This window comes from Coniophora puteana (genome assembly GCF_000271625.1).
Source record: "Coniophora puteana RWD-64-598 SS2 unplaced genomic scaffold CONPUscaffold_1, whole genome shotgun sequence".
Classification (NCBI taxonomy): Eukaryota; Fungi; Basidiomycota; class Agaricomycetes; order Boletales; family Coniophoraceae; genus Coniophora; species Coniophora puteana.
The window spans coordinates 3,781,296-3,799,540 of NW_006913053.1; the positions used below are offsets into that span (position 1 = coordinate 3,781,296).

The 18,245-nt window shown below is 51.6% G+C and overlaps 9 protein-coding genes across 9 annotated transcripts; 2 read left to right on the top strand and 7 right to left on the bottom strand.

Annotated features, from left to right (window-relative positions):
* Nucleotides 1-185: 185 nt before the first annotated feature.
* CONPUDRAFT_79370 (uncharacterized protein) lies at nt 186-749 on the bottom strand. The gene has a single exon (XM_007764669.1). It carries the CDS (start codon nt 734-736, stop codon nt 359-361), a length of 378 nt encoding a protein of 125 aa, XP_007762859.1. The 5' UTR covers nt 737-749; the 3' UTR covers nt 186-358.
* An 895-nt stretch (nt 750-1,644) lies between these two features.
* CONPUDRAFT_46098 (uncharacterized protein) lies at nt 1,645-2,777 on the bottom strand (the record flags this gene model as incomplete). Its single annotated transcript, XM_007764377.1, has 2 exons — nt 1,645-2,440; nt 2,491-2,777. The coding sequence occupies 2 exons, from the start codon at nt 2,775-2,777 to the stop codon at nt 1,645-1,647; spliced, it is 1,083 nt and encodes a 360-aa protein (XP_007762567.1).
* A 618-nt stretch (nt 2,778-3,395) lies between these two features.
* Nucleotides 3,396-4,705, bottom strand: CONPUDRAFT_96556 (uncharacterized protein). The gene is made up of 3 exons (XM_007765592.1): nt 4,695-4,705; nt 4,306-4,596; nt 3,396-4,251 (listed from the first exon to the last, which is right to left on the bottom strand). The coding sequence occupies exons 2-3, from the start codon at nt 4,593-4,595 to the stop codon at nt 3,492-3,494; spliced, it is 1,050 nt and encodes a 349-aa protein (XP_007763782.1). The 5' UTR covers nt 4,596; nt 4,695-4,705; the 3' UTR covers nt 3,396-3,491.
* Nucleotides 4,706-4,965: 260 nt separating this feature from the next.
* On the bottom strand, nt 4,966-6,286 carry CONPUDRAFT_96559 (uncharacterized protein). The gene is made up of 3 exons (XM_007765593.1): nt 6,238-6,286; nt 5,888-6,179; nt 4,966-5,828 (listed from the first exon to the last, which is right to left on the bottom strand). The coding sequence occupies exons 2-3, from the start codon at nt 6,172-6,174 to the stop codon at nt 5,078-5,080; spliced, it is 1,038 nt and encodes a 345-aa protein (XP_007763783.1). The 5' UTR covers nt 6,175-6,179; nt 6,238-6,286; the 3' UTR covers nt 4,966-5,077.
* Nucleotides 6,287-6,653: 367 nt separating this feature from the next.
* CONPUDRAFT_44099 (enolase) lies at nt 6,654-8,361 on the bottom strand (the record flags this gene model as incomplete). The annotated part of the gene is made up of 8 exons (XM_007764234.1): nt 6,654-6,734; nt 6,788-6,965; nt 7,018-7,055; nt 7,112-7,533; nt 7,588-8,019; nt 8,073-8,168; nt 8,224-8,278; nt 8,332-8,361. 8 exons carry the CDS (start codon nt 8,359-8,361, stop codon nt 6,654-6,656), a joined length of 1,332 nt encoding a protein of 443 aa, XP_007762424.1.
* A 289-nt stretch (nt 8,362-8,650) lies between these two features.
* CONPUDRAFT_161809 (NGP1NT-domain-containing protein) lies at nt 8,651-11,152 on the bottom strand. Its single transcript, XM_007765594.1, has 8 exons — nt 10,882-11,152; nt 10,672-10,820; nt 10,463-10,610; nt 10,144-10,409; nt 9,852-10,094; nt 9,049-9,799; nt 8,928-8,992; nt 8,651-8,875 (listed from the first exon to the last, which is right to left on the bottom strand). The coding sequence occupies exons 1-8, from the start codon at nt 11,111-11,113 to the stop codon at nt 8,756-8,758; spliced, it is 1,974 nt and encodes a 657-aa protein (XP_007763784.1). The 5' UTR covers nt 11,114-11,152; the 3' UTR covers nt 8,651-8,755.
* A 556-nt stretch (nt 11,153-11,708) lies between these two features.
* On the top strand, nt 11,709-12,708 carry CONPUDRAFT_96564 (S15/NS1 RNA-binding domain-containing protein). Its single transcript, XM_007765595.1, has 3 exons — nt 11,709-11,743; nt 11,800-12,396; nt 12,452-12,708. The coding sequence occupies exons 1-3, from the start codon at nt 11,719-11,721 to the stop codon at nt 12,661-12,663; spliced, it is 834 nt and encodes a 277-aa protein (XP_007763785.1). The 5' UTR covers nt 11,709-11,718; the 3' UTR covers nt 12,664-12,708.
* Nucleotides 12,709-12,711: 3 nt separating this feature from the next.
* On the bottom strand, nt 12,712-15,469 carry CONPUDRAFT_79375 (uncharacterized protein; the record flags this gene model as incomplete). Its single annotated transcript, XM_007764670.1, has 11 exons — nt 12,712-13,116; nt 13,178-13,416; nt 13,474-13,932; nt 13,999-14,384; nt 14,433-14,548; nt 14,605-14,693; nt 14,745-14,884; nt 14,939-15,006; nt 15,057-15,133; nt 15,190-15,384; nt 15,449-15,469. The coding sequence occupies 11 exons, from the start codon at nt 15,464-15,466 to the stop codon at nt 12,879-12,881; spliced, it is 2,025 nt and encodes a 674-aa protein (XP_007762860.1). The 3' UTR covers nt 12,712-12,878.
* A 908-nt stretch (nt 15,470-16,377) lies between these two features.
* CONPUDRAFT_161811 (uncharacterized protein) lies at nt 16,378-18,114 on the top strand (the record flags this gene model as incomplete). Its single annotated transcript, XM_007765596.1, has 4 exons — nt 16,378-16,531; nt 16,696-17,120; nt 17,173-17,264; nt 17,614-18,114. Exons 1-4 carry the CDS (start codon nt 16,398-16,400, stop codon nt 18,112-18,114), a joined length of 1,152 nt encoding a protein of 383 aa, XP_007763786.1. The 5' UTR covers nt 16,378-16,397.
* Between the last annotated feature and the right edge of the window lie 131 nt (nt 18,115-18,245).

The following is an 18,245-nucleotide window of genomic DNA, read 5'->3' on the forward strand; positions in this document are numbered from 1 at the left end:
ATTTCGATTCGTAGAGCTCTAAATCATGCATATATCATGCATATCACAACTTAAAAGTGGTTGATCCATGTTATATGGGCGATTCATACTGTACGATGCATGGCAATAAAGGTGCTTGCCTATCTGTCTCGCCGGAGTCCGCTGGAACATCCTAGCATGTAACGTTCAAATCACTGTTGTACGCTGGGATGGGTAGATCAAAGAACTCAGCTAGCTTGTTCCATATATCTGCACGCAATCTCTCCGCCGTCTTGTTCGCTTTCACCCGACATGGATAGCATATCTCCTCGTCTGTGTAAGTCTTTTCGGGTATGAGTTTCTTCAGGTCGCGTAACACGTCTGGCGAGCGGATTAGTGACTAAAACTTGGCTTCGGGGATTCGTCTGCTACAGGGCTTGTCACAATTATAGAAGAATGACGAAAAGTAATGCGCGTGTGCTTCCATAAACTGTTGGATACGCTCGCGACCAAGTAGCAAACATTTGAAGTCCTGTTTTGTTAGATACGACCAATCAGCAGTGCGCCCACCTCCCGTTCTGACGTTGGCTATGCGATCGCGAACTCGCTTGTCGGCCTCATCAGCACGATTTAAGGACATTTCGAGCCTCGAAAGATGATAAAATGTGGACGGCAGGATGGATCGAATGTCGAGATTGCGTGCAAAAAGGATGGCAGAGCCTGGCTCCGGGAATATATCATCGCTGTATGGGGTATCATCAAAGAATGTTGCGTCCATGCGGCGCTCGAAGCTAAGTTTGACCTCTCCCTCGAGCTGATCCCACTCTGAAAGCGTCTGGGGTCAGTCTCCTTCAATTTGTTTGACCAACCGATCCCATAAGGTTGTGATTTGATATTTCCTTGCGAGGAGAAGGATGCCATAGATCTTCTTGGGGGTCTCGGGATCGTAGCGGGTTAGAACAAACGTGCTAATGGACGTTAGCCTCGGAGTTTACCGATAATAGAAATGAGAATCGCTTACGAGCGTGATAATAAAACAATAGTAGGTCGCGGACGTCATTGGGTTCGTCGTACATCCGTACCAGCGGTACACCTTCAAACAAGTCGTTTGGATCCGCAGAATCGACCGACATCTCGGAAAGAGTGAACGTGTCGGCGAACACGGGGGAGTGCATGGCGAGAAATGACTTATGGACGCGGAAAAGTAGCCCTTCTGCGGTATTCAGTGGAGCTGCTGCTATCACCAAGTTTCCATCGTCGAAGAACAAGGGCTCGTACTTTTTGTGTCCGAATTGGTTCACTTGGCCCATGAGTTTCATCTACGGTTTTGAAGTGACTTGATATGAGCGGAATCAAGATGGTGGTCACAGCAGAGGATGGGATATCGCGGGTATCGCTTTGGTAGTGGGACGTGCCAGCCAAGGTGCATACCAGCGCAATGAGAGACGTGGGAGTTACGTCAAACGCGAAAGAAAATCAAACCACATGATCGCGTTTCCGATCGTAACAAGGACGCGTCGCGTCCCGATATTGCCAGTAGAACCTTGCAAACTGAATCGCAGGTGAGACAATAGAGGATACGTATGGTAGAATGAGTACATGTATTTTGAGTTTAATTTTTACTCGCAGCACATAATCACGATTGACACTCGTACAATCATCTACAGGCTGGAGCAAGAAGGATTATCAAGGAAGCACGGCGGCAAAATCGTCTTCGGGAACAGGGGGAAGGTCGAAAAACTCTGCAAGCTGATCCCAGATGGTCAGTCGAATGTCGTGTGCAATACCCCGGGAATGTTTGCGGCAAGACATGCATATATCGTCTGTGGAGTATTCTTCGTCCTCGGGGATAAAGTACTTGAGGTCATTCAGCACATCAGGGGAACGATACAGTGACCGATATTGAGCCTCGGGAACTTTTCCTTTGCATGTCTTGTACCAGCACTCGGCAGGTGCGAAACGATGAAGCTGGGTGGGCAAGAAACGCTCGATGCGCTCCCGACCGAGCAACAAGCATCTGAAATCCTGGATAGACAGGTACGACCAATTGGCAGTTCGACCACCATAATCCACCAAATGTTCGCTGATCTCTTCGTGACGAACCTCGCTCATGTCGTCAAGCGTATCCTCCTTGACGCTCCTATCGTGAGATATTTTCAGGCGCGAGAGGTGGTAAAACGCGGCCGGCAAGATCTCTCGGATGTCCAGGGTGCGCGCGAGATGGATCGCAAACCCGGGCTCGGGGAAGATATCGTCGTTGTATGGCACTAGATCAATCAGCTCCTCGTCGTAACGCTGATTGTGACGGATTTTTGCATCGGATTCTAGGACGTCCCACGCTGTGAGTGTCTGAGGCCAGCATCTTTTGATATGTTTGACCAGTCGGTTCCACAAGGGCGTGATTTGGGACTTTTTCGCTAGGGCCAGTATACCGAAGATCCTTTCCGCAGTTTTGGGATCATAGCGATCAAGGATGAAAGACCTGGCCCCAGTGAACTTAAAGTAGGCTTTGCCGTCGCACATGGCACTCACGGGGCATCATAGAAGAAACGAAGAAGGCCACGAACGTCTTGTGCCTTGTCGTACATGGGGATAACGGGTAAGCCTTCGTACAGGTTGTTTTGATCTTGAGTGTCGGACGGCAGATCAGGCAGAGTGAACATGTCTGCAAAGACTGGAGAGTGTTTGACAAGGATGGATTTGTGAACACGGAAGAGGAGTCCCTTCATGTCATCTGCCGGAGCTGCTGCGATGATAATGTTGCCATCGTCGAAGAACAGGGACTTATCCCGCCGTAAGCGTGAATCGGCGTTAGACATGTTTTTAGCTTTAATGGCGCAACTCTAGACTATCCAGATATATTAGCCCTTATTAGTTTCACAATCATCTTCATGCATTATGTAGAACGTACTGCAAGGGCTGCTCCAAGCCACGTTTAGAGGGTGTTTCGGAAGAACCGACTCAGGCGTTGACGAAGGTCACAGTGAAGTCGTTACAACGAGAAAGCTTGGAGGCTGCAGACAAGTAATGCAGAGACGCTGAGGCGTATATACAAGTAGAGGACTCGGTGGGGGGAAAGAGAGAAAATGGGACGTGTTTCCGAATCCGAGCGCAAAAACACATGAATTTGGTGGGGTACGAAGTGAATTGAAGCTCCACAGCGTGCTGCGCACGGCTCATTGTCAGGGATGTGCATGTGTACTTGCTAGGATTGTAGCGCTGGGCCTGCCCATTGTTAAATATTAAGTAGTAAAAGTTAGTAAGTAGCAGAGAAATCCATGAAGACACACGAGGGGCATTGATAGCCATGAGGGACACTCGGACATGACCAGGTGATGATCGCATTGGCATGTGAATTATTGAGCGCGCAAGTGAGCGCGTCAAGGACGCGTCGCGTCGCGTATCTTATCAGCCGACCAGTGCTTAAAACAGTAATAGCGTTCACAACTAAAACAACCAACAAAGACACAAGGGTTCTAATATACAACAGGCACTAAACACAGGTGAGCGAAAGACCGTGAGGCTGCAATGAATCATTGATCTGGGAGAGGAGGGAGGGAGAAGAATTCGCTAAGTTTGTACCAAAGTTCCATTCGTACTGCGCTTGCAACGTCGTTCACGCGCAGACGACACCAACCACATATTTCCTCTTCAGTATGTCCTTTCTCGGGAATGAAGTCTTTGAGGTCATGCAATATGTCCGACGAATGGTACAATAACTCAAGCTTAGAACAAGAAACTTTCCTGACGTCGCATTTCGCGCCCTCTTTCCTGCAAAGAAGTGAGAAATCAGGATACTTCGTCCTGAGGTATCGTTCAATATTCTCCCGCCCGGACAGCAAGCACCTAAAGTCCTCTATAGACAGGAAAGACCAGTTGGCAGTTCGGCCGCCCTCTACACGATGCCATATTAGGTCGTCTTCATGATTCGACTCGGAGCTCTGGCCTTCGACCCTGCGATCTTGGGTTATCTTGAGCCTGGAGAGGTGGTAGAACGCCGCCGGCAGAACCTCTTGAATATCAAGGTCCCGCGCGAGTCTAATAGCAGCTCCGGGCTCAGGAAAGACTTCGTCAATAAATGGCAGGTCCTCCGCGAGTTCTAGTCGAGCTTGTTGACGAATTGCCATTTCGCTCTCGAGTACGTCCCAGTCAGTGAGAGTTTGCGGCCAGTCCGCCTTGAAATGGTCGACCAGCCGGTCCCATAGAGGGGTAATCCGGTATTTCTTGGCAAGAGTCAAGATACCATCGATCTTGCTGGGAGTCTCCGGATCGTAGCGACTGAGAACGACAGATCTGTCGATCCGTCAATCAACGATCGTGTTTTCACCATGTGCATCTGTAACTCACGGAGCATCATAGAAGAAATGCAACAAGCCACGAACATCCTGTGGTTTGTCATACATCGGGACAACGGGTACACCGTCGTATAAGTCATTCGTCTCAGCTTCTGTACGAGGAGAAATGTCGGGTAGCGTGAACATGTCCGCGAAAACAAGGGAGTTTTTGGCGAGGATGGACTTGTGCACACGGAATAGGAGACCGTTCTTGGTTGGTGTTAATGCAGCTGCGATTACGACGTTGCCATCGTCGAAATACAGGGATTTGTCCCGTTTCAAGCGTGCGTCCGTATCGGACATGCTAAATAGTGAGATGTTAGTTTAGTCTTACGGATTCTGGTGGCCTGACGACTATAAACAGCGCACTGCGCCAGGAGGTTCTGGAATGGTGTGACTTACAGATTCTACTTGAGATGTCGAAGGACGGGCTGAGAGGGTTTAGACCTGTTTGGACGGAGGAAAAGAGAGGAAAGCACTCCAAAGACATCTGTGAGCGTTGCAGCATGATACTAATAGGCACCACGAGGCACGCGCATGGCGCCATGCGTATTCGTCGTGCGACCACCAACTTAAGAGCTGTAAATATTTGTTGTCGCATCTCGCCAGCAAATCTGCTACATGATGGAATGCGAGTCTCATACATGCAGCACACTAGCTACACTCCTATCTTGTTGCCTGCATTTCCGTCTCAAATATCGGGTAGATATAGTAGACTAGGTGCAATCGATACTGTACGTAGTAAGCAGAATGACGTGAGATAAGCTTACATGGGCATAAGTAAGCTACGCGCTCATATCACTATCAGAATCCCAGTCGTCTGAAGGACGAGGAAGTCTGAAGAACTTCGGAAGCTTCTTCCATATATCCATACGCGCATTCTGTGCGAGGTTGTTCACCTTCAACCAACATGACACGCACAATTCCTTTTGCGTGTACTGGTCTTTCGGAACAAAGTCCTTCAAGCCAGTTAATATGTCCTTTGAGTCGTACAGTACTTGAATTGCGCTGCAGAGGGTTTTGAGAGCGTCACATTCCTTGTGGGAACAGCTAAAAATGAGTGGCCGGCACGCAATGGATTTGTATTCCTGGAGGTTCTCCCGGCCGTAGAGCAAGCATCTAAGATCCTCCTCGGAAAGAGCTGACCAGTCAGCTGTGCGGCCACCAATAATCTTAAAATCTGTTATCTCGGAGGTCCGTTCTCTGGTTATTTTGAGTCGCGAAAGGTGGTAGAACACAGCGGGCAAAACTACCGGAATATCCATTTCGCGCGCGAGACGAATGGTAGTTCCTGGTTCAGGGAAGACTTCGTCGACGTAGACATGGTCATCGTAGCCGTAGTCCACCTGGGATTCGAGACGAGCTTTAACTTCGCCCTCGATTACATCCCACTCCGTGAGTGTTTGAGGCCAGTCCTCCTTCAGATGCTTGATTAGTCGATCCAACAGGGGTGTGATCTGGTACTTCCTCGCAAGATGCATGAGACCTCGTATCTTGTTAGGGTTCTGGGGATCGTAGCGCTTGACGACAAACGAACTGTCAACTGATTAGCCAAATCCTGCGACGCCCAGCCCGCATGCAACAGTAACACTCACGAAGGCTCATAGTAATACTTCAACAGATCTTTCACGTCCTGCGCCTTATCATACATCCGCACAAGTGGGACACCATCGTAAAAGTCCTCAGGATCTGCCGTTTCGGCCGGAATGTCGGGCAACGTGAACATGTCGGCGAAGACGGGGGAGTGCATGGCGAGGATGAACTTGTGCACGCGGAACAGGAGGCCTTTCTTGGTGTCCGAAGGGGCAGCTGCTATGACCATGTTCCCATCTTCATACCACAGGGATCTATCCCGCTTGAGACGTGGGGTTTCTCGGGTCATGATTACTGTTACGTCCTGTCAGTTTTGTCCAGACGATCCGGCTCAGTAGTACAAAGAGCTCACTGTGCCAACGTTAGTGTAGATTACGACAGAGGGATCCAAGTACAGTTCCTCGATTATTTAGTGTAGATGAGAAGCACACTTTGGTGTTGACGTTAAGTAGATGGGAAATGGATTGCGTCCGTGGAAAAGAGTGGTGCATGTCTCAACGGGAACGAGACGCGTTGCATTTCCATCATGTGACCGCGCCCCATATAAGTCGCGACGCGCTTGAGCCGCTTGAGGTCACCTTCGCAAGTGCATAGCAGGTAACCAATTCGCGATTTCCTACCATGGTCCCTACAGTTCATTACTTTTCCGGGCTAGATACGGACAGTGGAAAAGCAGAATGCATTGCGAATGCCACTAATACTAAAGTACAACGTCTATGCAGAGAATTACAGAGAATGGTCAACTTCCTAAGAAACCTAAACACCCATTTACTTTTTGTGGAGAGAAGGGGGGTTGAGACCCGAAGAAAGACCTCCCTCGCCGGCGTAGATAGCACCACTGCCCTTGATCTCGTCCCTAGGCGCTTATCAGCGATCAGTTTCACAAGGACGAGCAAGCTGACGCACTCAATGCGGAGGAGAGCGTTGTACTTGGCGACACGCTCGCTGCGAGCGGGAGCGCCAGTCTTGATCTGGCCAGTGCCGAGAGCAACGACAAGGTCGGCGATGATGGTGTTCTCGGTCTCACCGCTACGATGAGAGACCATGACACCCCAGCCGTCGGACTGCGCGAGCTGAGCACTACGCCGGGATGAGTGTTTAGTTCAAGAGAAAAACACCTTGTAATACTCACGCTTGGATCGACTCCGAGATCGTACCGATCTGGTTGATCTGTAGAAGGGGATAATGTTAGCCTGCGCCCTGGGTAACTTCTTCGCAAAACTCACCTTGAGGAGAAGACCGTTGCAAGCCTTCTTCTCAATGGCAGTCTTGATGCGAAGAGGGTTGGTGACCGTCAGATCATCACCGACGATCTGGATAGGGGCCTGCTTGGTGAAGTGGCTCCAAGCCTCCCAGTCGTCCTGGTCGAAGGGGTCCTCGATCGAGACAATGGGGTACTTCTTGAGGTAACCGAGGTAGAGGTCCGCGAGCTCAGTGCCCGAGATCCACTTGGTGGGGTCCGAGTTGGCGTTCTTGAAGTCGAGATCGTACTTGCCCTCCTTGTAAAACTCGGACGAGGCAACGTCGAGAGCGATCTTGATCTTGCCCTCGTAACCGGCCTTCTTGATGGCCTCAGTGAGAAGCTCAAGAGACTCCTCGGCGCCGGAGACGTTGGGGGCGAATCCACCCTCATCACCAACGTTGGTGGCTGATCAATACGAAGTTAGGCCATGACGGCTGAAAAGGGAGGATATATGCGCACCATCAATGCCGTACTTGGCGCTGATGACCTTCTTGAGGGTGTGGTAGGTCTCAGTACCGATCTTCATCGCCTCAGTGAACGAAGAAGCGCCAGTGGGGAGGATCATGAACTCCTGGAACGCGAGCTTGTTGCCGGCATGGGAGCCACCGTTGATGACGTTGAAGGCGGGAGTGGGGAGGGTGTAGGGGGGCTTGACACCGGCAAGTTCAGCGAGGTGCTGGTAGACAGGAACGCCCTTCTCGGCGGCACCGGCCTCGGTAGCGGCAATGGAGATAGCGAGGATGGCGTTGGCACCATACTTGCCCTTGTTGGGGGTGCCGTCGAGCTTGATGAGGAAGTCGTCAATCTCCTTCTGCTGGGTGACCTTGAGACCAGCCTCGATGAGCTTGGGGCCGAGGGTGTTGTTGACGTTGTCAACAGCCTTCGAGACACCTGAGCGCATATATTCAGTCATACTCCGGTGCGTCAGGATTGGAAGCATGTACCCTTGCCGACGTAGTTGGCTTTGTCACCGTCACGAAGCTCAACGGCCTCGTGAACACCGGTGGAGGCACCAGAGGGGACGGCAGCACGGAAGCGGCCTGGATGTACTCTGTTAGCTATACCAAAGAAAGCGCATATATGTCATGGACTAACCCTTGGAAGTCCAAAGGTCAACCTCGACGGTGGGGTTACCGCGAGAGTCGAAGATCTATTGATGTGATCTTCAGCAAACATCGAGGGAATACCAGCAAAGAAACAAACCTGGCGAGCGTGGATTTTGGTCACGGACATGGTGGATGAAAGTAGAGATCTGCCGGTATTAGTTCAGGGGAAATTTCGAGTTGATATCTTATGCTCGAACGAGTTCCCACGCTGATTATCTCCGCTCGAGGCCCGGCGAAGGCGGGCGCAACTAGTGAGCTCATCTTCCCCAAACCTTTGCCAATACCTGCTAGCGCGTGTAACAGCATCCATGTGCGGCGCGCACGCGTGCGGCATGGAGAAAGCGCGGAGCGGCTTGAGATCGTTTGAGAATGGCTTAGCCCCTTACTGATAGATCCAACCAATCAAAACAGCCCATGCTGAAAATATGCCAGCACTACGACAGCCCAGGATAGATTATCGCCCGCATACACCGACATTGTCGTAAGGCTCGACATGGTAAAGCGCATTATCGATGTCCTGCTCATTTCCGTCGTCGACGGCCGTCGACCTTTTTGCCGGTGGGCAGTGACTTCATCACCGCAGCCTTGTTCCTGTTTTTGTTCTTCACGTTAGCATTCGAGTAGAAGTTCTCGGCCTTTTTCTTCAATGGAAGTCAACATCACGAGTGGTAGTAAGAAGTAACAGCAACAGACCTTGTTTGTCTTCATCCGCGCGTCTTTCTTGGGCGCTGGACTTGACGACCGCTCTGACGCGTCATCTGACATATCATAACTCAATCAACTGATGCGAACAAAACAATTATCGTCCACTGACCTTGCTCGGCCGACGGCAGTTCGGACGGAGCGTTCTCAGAGATGATCTTGGGCGTGTCTTCAGCGAAGACATCATTCCACGATAGAGCTGGTTCCTCGGTGGCTCCCTCGTCTTCTCCTTCTGAACCGCTCTCATCTTCGTCAACGGCATCCTCGGACATGGCTGCATCCTCGCCATCGGCGGCCGCTTCCGCTTCCTCATCTTCGTCCAAATCATCCATAGGCTGAATATCTTCAGGCACGAACGTGTTCTTCTGCGTGATCGTCCTCAGGTTCTGCTTAACGCCCGGAACTTCTTCCGCGGCCTTTTCTTTCCCTTTGGCCTTCCTTGCCTTGATCTTGGCCTCCGCCTCGTTCAGTTCAGCGGGACGCTCGGGTGGCGGTACGAAGAAAGGTATCCTGCCCCGAACCCAGTCACTAAGCACGATTTTTGCGACGCCCTCCATGTCCGGCTCGCCCCCTTTGAGAAGACGGCCTTTCATGCGAGCGAGAGCGTCCATGAATGCTTCGGGTTCCCAGCTTTCGGAAGAATCATCGGGATTGGGAAGGGGGACGCCGTAGGTTCTTGAGAGGTATATGGGCTTGACGCGGGACATGAGGGTGGGGATGTGGTCGGAAGGGGTTGCCAGAGCCTCAACGCGAACGACGCCTTTGAGGACGGTGGAAGTTTCAGTGTCATGTGCGGAGGTAGGTACGATACCCGGGCAATCGATGAGGTATATGCGACGAGTGAGGGTAATGTATTGCCAGACCTGTGCGAGAATTAAGATGGGAATTTGAGAAAATTACTGGGACGAAACGCACCTTGGTTTCTCCAGGTATCGGAGCTACGCGGCAAACCTTGCCACTTTTGAGGGTATTGATCACGCTACTTTTGCCGACATTAGGGTATCCGACGAAGCCGACGGATATCTGCTTCTTGTCGGAGTGGAGTTGAGAAAACTGTCGAAGGAGTTGGATGAGGGAACCTTTTCCGAAGGAGTGATTGGGGGAAGCATGGAAAGCGATAGTAGGGAAGCGTGGAGTGAGGTATTGGATGTAGCGCGCCTAAACCAGGGTAAGCAAAAATCACTGTTATTAATTTGCTGCTACTTGCCGTCACCCAATTCGGCACTAAATCACATTTGTTGATGACAAGAACGACTTGTTTGTGCGATTTCTCCTTTTTAATAAACTCCAATACGGAATCGCACATTGTCCCGAAGGGATCGCGAGCATCCAAAATATGAAGAATGACGTCCGAGGAGTCAATGACCTTGTAGAGCTCTCCGTAAATACGTCTTGATGTTCCCTTGGCGTAGATGGCCTCAGTTTGGTTCGCGTGAGTAGGAGGATCAATGAGCATGGGGTCGGCAGCATCATCTAATAAGAGTGAGTCTCCTTGCCCATCGTTCATCAAAATGAGAGACGCGCACTGTTTGCCTGATTTTCTGCATCTTCAGCAGCAGCAGCGCCCGCTTTACTCAACTCTTCAAAAGTGCTGACCTCCAAACGAGGCTTCTTGCGCTGAGCTTTGGGACCAAAAGTGTCACCGAAAGATTCCGTTTCCACGATGTGTGAGCGCTGATGAAATGAATGACACATTGATATGATCCTAGCATCGTAAAAACTAGATAGTACTAACCTTGCGAACATTCGGGTTCGCCGCATCGTCCAACAGAGCCATAGGCAGCTTATTGCGTCGCAGCAGCACAGAGTACGGATCATCCTTCCTTGTCGACAAATTTGTCCGGAAATGATCCAGAGCAGTCTGCGAGATCACTCTCGTATTACCTGCAATCCAATTTTGCCGTCAGCGCTCTACCGCCTGAAAAGGTAATCGAACACAACGCACCGAACCACCGTCGATCAGGCTGCACCCTCCCCGGCTTCGCCTCATCCTCGCCAGCCTGGAATGCAGCAGCCTTGACGATTTTGCCGTCCCTGTCGCGGACGGCCTTGCCGCCGTTAAGCATCTTGACCCGCGCGGCCTGCTTCGCATTGCGATAGAAGTTCTCGCCCTTGACGCGTTTCAGTGTGAGGTCGGAGGCGTTGGAGCCGGATGGTTTCTTCTTGATGGGTGCCATGGTGTGCAGGGGCCTGGAGAGGCAAGATGGATGTGGAGGGGTGTGTCGGTGAGGGGCGAGTGCAAAATTGGCCAGCAGGTTTCTGGAGCTTGGTTCTCACGCGCCGCCGTCATCTTCTCCCCGAGTTCCGAGCAAACCTCTCGAGTCTCGATATGCCCAAGGTGCAAACTTATCCTGTACACTAGGGCACGCTGAACGCGATGAAAGCAGATCTCAGAGAATGTGATTGTGGTGGAGAAGGCAGACATCATGATTGCATTAAGGGTACTACGAGATAGAGAAAAAGAAAGAGATCGAGGAAAAGATGTGCCAGTGTGTTGTCGACATGCCGTGTCCTCTTTACTGTCGATACGACACTTCCTAAGCTGCTGGTTACTCTCGAGAGATCAGGACTTCATGCGAAGTCACTGGCACTGTCATCGACGGTAGAGAAATCTAGCATCGCGCAGCGTGGCATTCTCCCTTGAAGAAAAGCCATCAACGCAAAAAATGCGGTTCTTATACGCTTCCGGAAGATGCCGGTACGAGCTCGCACGCTGTCAAGCGGGCAGTTTGCCCATTCGCGGTCGGGCAGTTCGGCGCGTCTTCTGCTCAAGTGCTTCAAAATGTTTCGAGCGTGCAGCGCGCCAGGCAAGCACCTCTATACGCACAATTATCTATAGCGTGCTTATGACATTCTTTTTCAGCCTCTAGATGTCTCGCTCAGCCAGCTAGCACATCTTCTCTCCACACGTCCGCCGTAGCGCACGCGAAACCGCTCCGCAAATCTCCCCCAATTTCCAAGGTGCAAGCCAAAATCCTGCGCAAGGAGGCCAAAGACGCATCGCGCGAGTATGCCGTACTCGGATATCGCCCCGGGCAGCAGCACAAATGGCACCGCTGCGACCTCGCCAAGGTGGTCGTCACCGAGGAGTCCCTGCGCGAGGCCACGCCGGAGACATACGCGAACAGCGAGGGCGACGTGCATGTGCCCGCATACCTCGGGTTCGGCATCAGCGACAAGGAGAAGGAGATGTTCTTCAAGCTCCTGCCGCCGCTTACAGTACAGGGGGCCATCGAGAAGGACATACGGATGAAGCCGCCGCCTTTGAATATGGAGAATGTTGTGAAGGACATGACTGAGAAGATGAAGGAGGAGGTGCAGAAGGCGAACATGTTTGCTAAGGTGGCTGACCTGCGGAATGCGAGTGCGAGGGGCCTCGCGTTGGTTAACCGCAGGCGGTGTGTGGAGGAGTTCTCGGGGCCTGGCAAGCCGGACGACACTGGTCGTCCTGAGGTACAAGGCGCGTAATCTTCGCACTCTACCGAATGATACTCCTGACATACAGCGGTCCACAGCTGCCATTCTCACCACGCAAATACGCAACCTCTGGTCACATCTCCTTAGGAACCACAAGGACCTCGAGAATCGGCGGAGTCTCCGGAAGCTCGTCCACCAGCGAGCGAAGATCCTCAAATACCTCAGAAGTAAGGACTTAGATCGCTATGAAGCGGTTCTTCCCCGTCTTGCTCTGGACGCCGCCAGCGTAGAAGGCGAGCTGCTAGTATGAGCCCTTGCACAACACGATTTTAATTGATTATACACCTATAATACGGGAGCAAGTTATAGATGAAGTGCGCTAGAGCGAGAACAAAGATCATTCGGTTTGAATGACAGAATTAGATCCTGAAGAAGGAATGATAAATTAAGAAGGAAGAAAGGGTTTGATACAGTGTTCGAGCAGTTGATGAAGGAGTGAGGTGGTAACAGCCCATGACCCAGCGCTCAATAATCGCCGCTGTCGTAGTTGTCGCTGTCGTAATCGGGCATATCAAAATCGTGCATGGGGGAGAACCAGTCGAAAAAGTCCATCTCGAGCCGGGACATTGCCTTTTCTCCAGGTTTGAATACATGATCGGGTCTATCCATGGTCAGTGTAATACGGGGAAGCTCAGCCCGTTCCGCGTCACTTCCGTACATTTGCATATAGTCACGGTTCAACTCCGGTTCGGTAATGCTATGGCTGTATGATCGCGACGTTGTCAGCAAACCAAACGATCCTGGCGAACAAGGTAAAAGCATACGAGAATTGTAGATGTGTCTTGACGCTCGAATGGGTGTGAGTGTTCTCGGTGATCTGGTCGAGACAGGGAACGCATTTCCAGACGGCTTGGCTTCTTTGAGGCTCCGGCAGTGTAGCATCAGATGATGACGCAGGTGCTTCAGCCTCCTTCTCCCGGTATGTCCGAAGTTCGTCTCCCTCGAGTAGCCTCCAATCCAGTATCTGACCCCGCCCGGAGTGTCCCGAAACCTGATGTTGGACCTATGATGTCGCTTTCAGTCACGGGCGAAAGGCATATACACCGAGAATGTCACTTACCGCTTTTCGCCATCCGAACACCTTAGCATCTGTCTTGTTCTCTTCTTCATTCGACCAGTTCAAGCAACTCAGGCAAGCAAGCCTAGGATCTAGCTCGTCTAGCTGTGCTGGCGTAGTGTTAAGCGGATCCATGCCGCACAGATCGACAATGTCGCGGACCGCCGTACTGGCCTGGTCATCCAGAAGCAACGGCCCTTCACTCCACGGCTCCCGCATGGTCTCCATGGAATCGCTCAGTTGCTGGGTGGGGTCATTCGTGAACTCGCCCCACCGAGACTGGTGTCGGGTGAGACATTTGTGGCCCATGACCTGCGGATAGTACAGCAGCGGGCGCCTTCGTGGTGTATACAGTGGCATCCCAAACATCGGAAAGTCGTCTTCGTCAGAGTCCCATCCGTCGTACATGGGGTACCCATGGCACTGCTTGCATTTGAACACGGTAGTGGCTAGATGGAGCGGCTGTGGATACAGAAAGACCAACGTGACGTTAGAGTCAACGATCAATTATCACACGTCTTGACTTACATGAGATTCATCAACATCCATGCCTTCGCTAGACGACTGCTGTTCACCAATCATTGTAACAGCGGCGTCAGCGAGTTTTCTGGTAATCGCGGCACGCCATCTCTCTATGAGGGTGTCCATGTCGGAAACAATATTATCAAACGATGCTTGAGTAACCTCGACCTCGTTCGGAAGTTCCAGGATAGCATCAACCTCGGGGAACGCGCAGAAATCGGGAGCCTCCGGCATCACATTGATGAAGGGGATACGCGCTACCTTATACTCCCGGAGAACGGTGATGGCGTGTCGTTTGCGGGACATGACCAACGCTTTTCGCTCGCGTTCTATACGCTTACTTTTCATATCCTCCATATACGCGATCATCTCGTCCTTGATATTCGCCCAGACTGGAAGAGCTTAGAAGAGCTCAAAAACGGCGAGCGGAGTTGACTCACTTCGAGGCGTAAGGCGTGTTGGTTGCTTGACCGCCTTGAGACGACTCATATCGTCCGTCGGTGGTATGCTTTCAATCTCCTCGCCCCAGCCTAGCTCCGTGAGCTTGTCGATAATGCTGTAAAACAGGGGCGCTCAGAGAAGCCTCCAGGAAACCGCCAAAATTGAACTCACGCCCGCTTTCTGTCACGTCTCGCCTCGTCAAGCTCTTCGGACCTGTTATTGGCCTTAACAATGGCCCAGTCCTCGAGTTTAGGGGCAAGCTTTGCGGAAATGATGAGCAAAAGTAGGGCACATGCAATATTTATATCTACCTCTCCGAGATCTTTGAGGTAAGCCATACGTTGTGCGACAAACGCGTTGTATTCTTCTTTCTTGTCATTGCCGGAAAGTTCCTTCAGGCGCTTTTCGATGGTTTCTCGCTCTGCTTTGAAAAGGATCATCCCGTCACGCTCTAAAAAAGGTTAGATTGATATCCGAATCATGTTCAGTGTTACAAAGGACGTACTCGAATAGGTCCTCGGTATAAGGTTGTTCCCTCGGAACTCGACTCCATAGACTAAGGCTTTAACAAGGCTAGGCAGACTTCAAGCGTTATGGAGAGCATGCAGAAAAGAGACACTTACGAGGTTTTGGAACACTTGCTGCATATACGCTTCCCGAGGCGCCAATCGATGGCTCGGACGTAGGGGCTCAGGCAGACCTATGGTGCGAGATTAGCATCCCTTCGAGTATGACAGTTGTTGAGGAATGGCGCACGTAGCAATGGGTGTCGAAGACGAAGTTGGCGTAGGCGGGCTCACTGAAGGAGGCTGGACATTCTGGAAGATCCGGTACGTTCTCGCGCGCCGACTTCCAGATAGAGATAGAGGAGCGGTGTAGGAGCACCCGCCTGAACTCCTTGGTGGTGCGCGACAGATGCAGCAAATCCAAAGGGCGAAGGTGGCCGAAGATCTGACCTCGCCAGTGAAGTTAGGGGCATTGCGATGGCATCTTCATGGATAGTCAAGAGGCGCACCTCGAAGAGCACATCCATGGGCATCTGCAGGAGCCCGGACAGACGCCCTTTGACGCGCTGGCGTTTGACCTTCTTCTTCGGGGGCTCGGCCTGCTCAACCTTTGCGCGCTCTTGTGTGGCATCATCGGTATCGGTCTGGTGCTTCCGCTTGCCTCGATCAGATCGTCTCGCGGGGACTGGTTGTGAGGCTAGCGCTTGTTTGGTGCTTTCCGCGTCCATGTTGAGTACTGGCGTGTTGAATGTAGACGAAAGCTGGGGGGAGGAGGGAGGGGGGGAGGAAGTGGAAGGGTGGAGTAAAGGTTACAGCAACCGGCCGAGCGCGACGGTCTACTTCAATTTATGTCAGGCACAGCCGGCCGGTTCGCAGATGCGCGCCACCAAGTGCCACCGCGTTTGGACGCGGATCCAGATAGGGTCTTCCCTCTTTCTGCACGCTAAGTATCATCAACACACAAAAGCTGTTGACAATGATGACATGCAATGCGGTGTATATTTATGACCTCTTCATACTTATCGAGCTTAACGTTACAACTCTGCCGCAGCTCTGCCTAGTATATTGACAAAGATTTCTCCTCGTTACCATTTACGTTCCTCATCTGAGGCTGCGCTCTCTCTCGGAGCTCTCATTCATTCTACTCCATATGCTGCCTGCCGTCGCAAGCTCCCGTGGTGGATCATTCCAGCCGGTTTAGATCGGCGTGCTTCGGGAAAATATCTCTTGAGCTAGGAGCAGTCTCAGCACCGGAATACAAGGCAAGCTCACTAATCGGCTCGGAGTCTGGCATATCCGTGCTGCCGTATCACCAACCGGCAAACCCGGCACGAAAGAGCAAGTATGTGGCAGTGCCTACAAGCGCCTGTCAAATTCACACACCCAGTCTTGGCCATAGCGCACGACGCGTCTCGACGTGTCACAAAACCGTTCACCTAATTACCAACACATACGCAGATGCCCATCATGCTATCCGTTCTTGCAGATAAAGAGGGCAGCGCCCGTCGCAGGGACAAGCGCGACTCTGTCTGGGCTAAGGTCTTCTTTCCGGTCACCGATATTCGCAAGGACCGCCGGCAGTGGGTGCCACGGTGCGCGACTGGGACAAAGGGATCGCCAGGATTCATCAAGGCCAACCAGGGGATCCAGACACCGGAGCTGTCACTGTTCTCCGCATCGAGGCCATGCAGATGAAGTCCGTATTGTGCCGCGAGAAACTGTGCAAGACAGGGTACCAACGCCTTCGTTGTTTTAGAGAAGAGTGCCAGCGACTGTACAAGGGCGTGGTGTCGGTTCTCAGGACCATTATAGGCAGACCCTCATTCAACGATGATTACCGGGGCTGGCTCTCCCTCGTTAGTGTCGACACACGCAAGGACATCGTATGTGAAGGGTTCGAACAGGCAGGCTATCGATCTCGCATTGGTCATGACGCACGGATGCTATGCCCCGAGCTGAACTCTAGTGACTTGTTGAAAGGGCGTGGAAAGGGGATCTGGGATTTATACGATAACATTATCGAGCTGGACAATGCTGGAGGAATGGAGAATTTCAAGAATGTTCTCATGAAGAGCGAGTGGTTAAAGAACGCGTACGGGGACGGCATGGTCTTCCACACAACTTCGGAGATCAGCAAATGGTGTGATGAATTCACCACCTGTCTCAGGATTGAGTATTTCAGTAGGTCCACGGCCTCGGTTCATGAGAGATGCTGATTACTTATACCATACAGTCGATTTTATCCTGCGTACACTCCAGATCATAGTCAGCAGTTGCCACGAATTCACCGAAAACACACCTACGGACTCCATCGTCGCGAAGAGGGTAATATCCTACCTGAATCCAGAAGCCAGCTATAGACTCCTGGAAGACAAAAAGCATCTAAATAGTCGCTCAGCGTTGACATGTGAGAACTGTCAACGGAAACGCCATGATATCGGGGTCAAGTTCAAATCCTGCAAGGCATGTAAACGTAGGCTCAATTTCGACGTTCTCTACTGCTCGAGGTACGCCATGCATTGGTACTCCCATGCAATTAAATTTCTTGCTTATTCGATCCAGTGCATGTCAAAAGGTTGATTGGCCAGAGCACAAGGTCCATTGCGGTAAAGAAAAGGTGTCGAAGAATCGAACAGCCTGCCGCCCCGAATACTCGTATTCAGTGGCTTTACAGCTCCAGGTCAAGATGCATGACTATTATCCTGTCGACTACGTACTCTTCAGCCGCAGCGGATATCCGGAGGGATTCGATGTCTCATTCTGGGACGACGATGATAAGAGCGATATGTTTTTTGACTTGTTGAACACGTTGCTGATTGAAGCTGAGAAGCCCGGTCTGGATGTGATCGCTAAATGCCTCGTTGATGCCGTCGATGGCAACGATGTCCAGTCCAAAATCACGAGAGAAGGCATAATAGCTCAGCTCACAGAGGAGTACGAGGTTGATGTCCGAACCCTGCTGGAAGAACTCGAGGCGACTCTTGTCATGGAGGGCGACGAGGAACGATACAAGGGGATGATCATCCAGGAGCTCCACTGGGAGGATGAAAGTCAGGGATCAGACGACGATGAATCAGACGATGAAGACTCTGATAATGACGAGTCATGCGCCGAGGTGCCTTTGCCTCGAGAGGTGTCTCCCGCGAAGAATAACCCGAAGAACCGGAAAGAATAACGGTATGGACACCGTGACTGCAACCGCAGACCCCAGGATCTGAACAGCGGTGCGCGTTTTCTCGCCTGCGGCTGCAAGAAGGGTCTGCATGTTGAGTTCGTCTATTGCTCAGAATTCATTGCGGAAAACAG